The 4,475-nt window shown below is 36.6% G+C and overlaps 1 protein-coding gene across 4 annotated transcripts; it reads left to right on the top strand.

The window, feature by feature from the left end:
- The first annotated feature begins 277 nt into the window (after positions 1–277).
- On the top strand, positions 278–2,581 carry LOC107875511 (thylakoid lumenal 15 kDa protein 1, chloroplastic). Of its 4 annotated transcripts, none has more exons than XR_001675842.2 (3): positions 278–982; positions 1,360–1,706; positions 2,053–2,581. XR_001675842.2 is itself a non-coding variant. In XM_016722256.2 (2 exons), the coding sequence occupies exon 1, from the start codon at positions 338–340 to the stop codon at positions 980–982; it is 645 nt and encodes a 214-aa protein (XP_016577742.2). In that variant the 5' UTR covers positions 278–337; the 3' UTR covers positions 2,053–2,581. The 4 variants fall into 4 exon arrangements, 2 of the variants coding, with proteins under 2 accessions (XP_016577742.2, XP_016577741.2); XR_001675841.2 differs by having other exon boundaries at positions 2,050–2,581; XM_016722256.2 differs by lacking the exon at positions 1,360–1,706.
- Positions 2,582–4,475: the final 1,894 nt, after the last annotated feature.

Below are 4,475 nucleotides of genomic sequence, written 5' to 3'. Positions count from 1 at the left end.
ATATTGGAATTCAATTAATTCAAATTCACGCCGGAAAGTTCGCTATGGACTAAAGTGTTCCAACCCTTACCGATATTTCAAATATTGGCGAATTATTTATTCGTACTTTTCGTATCTCTTTTTGAAATGATAATTTTAGCAAAGCAAGCAACTAGCTCGTTGTAGTATAGTGGTAAGTATTCCCGCCTGTCACCGGGGTGACCCGGGTTCGATACCCGGCAACGGCGTTCTTCATTTTCCAGCAGCTTTTTGTCATCTCTTTTTTATTGAACATTATCTCAAACAAAACCCCTTAGAAAAACTCACCATTGATATCCATCTACTCATAAAAGAAAAAATGGCAATTCTCACCTTCTCCTTGTGTTGTTCCAAACTCCCCTCAAATCAAAAAACTCACACTCTCCATCATCAATCAACTCGACATGTTTCTCTAAAATCACCTGACATACAGAAAAATAGTTTCATATCTTTAGGTGAATCATTTTCAAGAGCAAGTTTTCTTGCCATTGTTTCTGCCTCGCTCGTTTTTGCATCAAATCCCGCTTTAGCATTCAAAGGCGGAGGTCCATACGGAGCTGGAGTAACAAGAGGCCAAGATCTTACAGCTAAAGATTTCAGTGGACAAACATTAATCAAGCAAGATTTCAAAACTTCTATACTCAGACAAGCTAATTTTAAAGGTGCTAAGTTACTCGGAGCTAGCTTCTTTGATGCTGATTTAACTGGTGCTGACCTTTCTGATGCTGATCTTAGAGGTGCTGATTTTTCGTTAGCTAATGTGACGAAGGCGAATTTAAGTAATGCTAACTTGGAAGGAGCACTTGCAACTGGCAATACATCTTTTAAGGGGTCGATTATACAAGGAGCAGATTTTACCGATGTCCCTTTAAGAGAAGATCAACGCGAATATCTTTGTAAAGTTGCTGATGGGGTGAATCCAGTAACCGGTAATGCAACACGAGAGACATTGCTTTGCGAATAGGTTTGTGTAATGTAAGCTTTGTATACACTGTTGTTTTACCTGTATATGATTTTGGCTACAGTTGGAGCCTGTATTAGGTTCGATTACATTTGATCAAAATGTCGCATAGTTTGTATTTGCATTATTATGGTTCACCTGCAAGGCAGTAGATTCGAGTAATGATAACATGGTAAGCTCTTCTTCGGGCAAAAAGATCGATTTGGATGACTTATTATGGTAGCTTGATGTCTCTTACTTCTTTGATAGTAGAAGACTTGTTGAAGTGTTAGATTTGAAATCTTTAGCTCTGAGTTCTTCTGCTTATGAAACACGATCTCTAATAATTCATTTAAGTTACGTTGTTGCGCGAACTAATGCTTCAATTCCTTCCATTGTAGTTAAGCTTTGGAACCTTGAACTTTTTAAAGGGAGTAGGTAATATCACTTCTCCACTTATGCCCTCTTATCACAAAAGGTTCAAGATTCCAAAGCGTAGCTATAAAGGAGGGTATTGGACCAGCATTAGTTCGAGCAGCAAAGTACCTTACATGGATTAGAAATTGTATTTCACTGGGAAAAGTACCATCAATGTTGATGGCTTCTGAATTCAACAATTTAACAAGTTTGAACCTGTCAAAGATGAAGGAGATATCATGCTGCCATAACTAGCTATCCTGATTGATCTCATTGAATAGTAAAGGCACCACTTCAAGTGAGATTGCAGCCATACACCAATCTGATCCTGGTAAGAATGAAACAAAATAGAATTTGTTGATTGTTTGTCAATTATGCATGCCTGATGTTTATCGGTGAGAGATCCAAAATGTATTCCATGATCACAGGTTGATGTTGAGGTACAACCAATCCTCAACACTTCCTGTTCAGAGGAATATTGGAAATTCCCACGTGCCCCCATTAGCATGCTTCCCAAGTCCTTGTTTAATTGAACTGCCGACATACTGGTCAAAGTTTTGTTCTCTTCACTGTCTTTCGTTTTGCATAGTCACAAGTTTTCAGTAAATTTCTTCTGAAATGCAAATGGGGCCTTCAGTTTTCTCTTTTTCACTTTTTACATGATTAAAAACTAGAAGAGAGATGACAAGTCCCGGCCTTCATTCACTGCTAGAGAGTGGTGGGAGGAGTGCAAAATCGAGCTCAACCAGTATCCACATATCAGCTTCAGATGACATAGTTATATGAGCTCACTCTTTACCATGGCTCTCTATCTTGGCCTGCCCTTAAACCCCACCAAGCCAAGTGCTGCAACAAACCTCTGCATTGATGGTCCAGCAGGATCTATGGATCTTATGACTTCCTCGTTCAACATTCCTCTTTTCCTGTGTAGTTGGCTTTGCCCAGAAACTGGATAGTAGGCATAAAGGATAAAAGCAGCAGTGTAATGAATAAGGATATTAGCCGCTGGATCACTAAATGGTGTAAGTCAGGTGCCATTACACCAGTGGTGATATTAGCTGCTAGCTTTATATATATCTATAGTTTTGCATGCCTTTATTTGTTTTGAGTATTTATCACTAAATGGATTTTCTTACCTCTTTCGAGAAAGTAATGTCTTGAGAACAGAAAGTTTGTTTCATTGCCAAGTTTGTAGCTTAGTCATTGACAAATTCTTATTGCCTTACCTCGAGTGGAGAAGTCCAATAAAGTACTGTATTTCATATAGGATAAGACACTTTACAAGCTTCCAGATTGGACAGGTCTTTTGAACTAGTGCTTGAACCTGCTCCTGCTGAGAGGATTCATAAGTCTGTTTGGTTCTTGAGAAATGAGCTCAGGTGATTGAGTTCCATATCTTGAACTTTATGGCAAAGGATCAAACTGCTAGATTCTTGTGTGCTTTTCTATTAGCATTCTCATCTATTTCTTTGTTATATGGGTTAAAACCGGTCTTTCTAGCTATGGCTATTAGCACAGACAACAGTGCAGAAAGAAAACAGACCCCTATTATTCTCCTTATATTTCCAAAAGCATGGAACTAACTTGTATTTTTTTTGTCAAAACAACCTGCAAATCTTCTTCAAAGTTGCTCTCTTTGTCAAGAAAATGTCCGGATGAATATGACGTAAGGGTTTTGAAGCTGCGTCTTAACTCCACCTCGCTATTGCCAAACATGTCCATGAACTTCATATCTTAAAGATTGCTCATTTGGTATAGAGGGGAGTGTAAAGTCATACCAGATAAAATAATAAGAGAAATCTTGTTGTTAGCTGGCATGGAATTCTCTATGATCCATGCATAGCAATACTGATCAAGGTGGTTGAAGATTGTAAGGTTAAAGGTAAGGAACACCCTCTAATGTTTGAAGCCCACAGCATAATTTCTCAAAGAATTCAGCTTTGCAGGATAGGTAGACATACTTGAAAACCCCACTCTAAAAGATCAAGGAGCTTTACAGTGTCTATTATTGTCAGCAAAGAGATGAGGTAAAATGTTTGCGCCTGCAGTAGCAGTGCTTAAGAAAGATTTATGTGCAAGGGTTAACGGAAAATTCTGCAGCAGAAAGATCTGATAATGCTAGTCTGAAGATGTAGGCAGCCCGGTGCACTAAAACTTACGTCAGTCTGAAGATGTCCCTTTATTACTTATAAGTGTTTCTTTGTGTTGAAACCCAAAGCTGAAAAAGTTATTCTTAATTGTTTTCTTCTGGGTCGCGTCCAACAGCATTACCCGTATAAGCTTACTACCGTACTTCAACTGCTGCAGCTTATCCGTTTTTGTAGAACATTCTAGTTGTTCTTTGCCGCTTTGGGTTGTGGAACTTTTCTATTTCCACGAACCACGGTTTAATCGTCAGTCTTCAATTCTATTAAGAGAAAAGATATTTTTTTCTTCCCCCTGATCTTGTTCTTCAAACTCACTTTAGCACTTAAACTTAATTATCATTTATTTATCCCCTTAACATCTTTAAAGTATATTTGTTTGACTCCTAAAGTTGATGTGACATTTTTTTTAAAAGAGGCGCGTTTATTTATTAAAAAATTAATTTCAGTAATCTTATATTTAAAATATAATTAAAAAAATTAAAGTTAAAATAAAAACTAGACACTTTTTTCTTCTTTCTTCTTCAAATCATCATCAACAACAACACTCAAACCTCCATTAACAACCTCAAATTTTTTTCACTTTCCTCCAATAACACCACCACCCAAGAACAACACTTTCCTTTAATTTTTTTCACTTTTCTCCATTAACATCACCCAAGAACAACACTTTCCTTTAATGTTTTTTCACTTTCCTCCGTTAACACCGCCAAGAACAAACATGAAAACACTATTAAATAATTGTTTCCATTGAACACCATTTCAACCTTCAATCCAACTCCCTCAAAATTTAGATAAAAATTAAATTAAATTGATGATTTTGTTTTTGAATTACTTATCATCAATGAGATTTTTTTTTATTTTTACTTTGAATTTTTTTATTAATAAGACAATTTGAAAAAAAATTAATTTTAATTTGATGAAAGTATTTTTGTGTTTGAATAAGAAAGAAGAGG

Source organism: Capsicum annuum, chromosome 6 (genome assembly GCF_002878395.1).
Source record: "Capsicum annuum cultivar UCD-10X-F1 chromosome 6, UCD10Xv1.1, whole genome shotgun sequence".
Taxonomy (NCBI): Eukaryota; Viridiplantae; Streptophyta; class Magnoliopsida; order Solanales; family Solanaceae; genus Capsicum; species Capsicum annuum.
Note: the sequence above shows the minus strand (reverse complement) of the source record. Positions and strands in the feature narration are given on the sequence as shown.

Coding starts and splice junctions, on each gene's coding strand:
- LOC107875511 (XM_016722256.2), top strand. CDS start 338: ATGGCAATTCTCACCTTCTCCTTGTGTTGTTCCAAACTCCCCTCAAAT.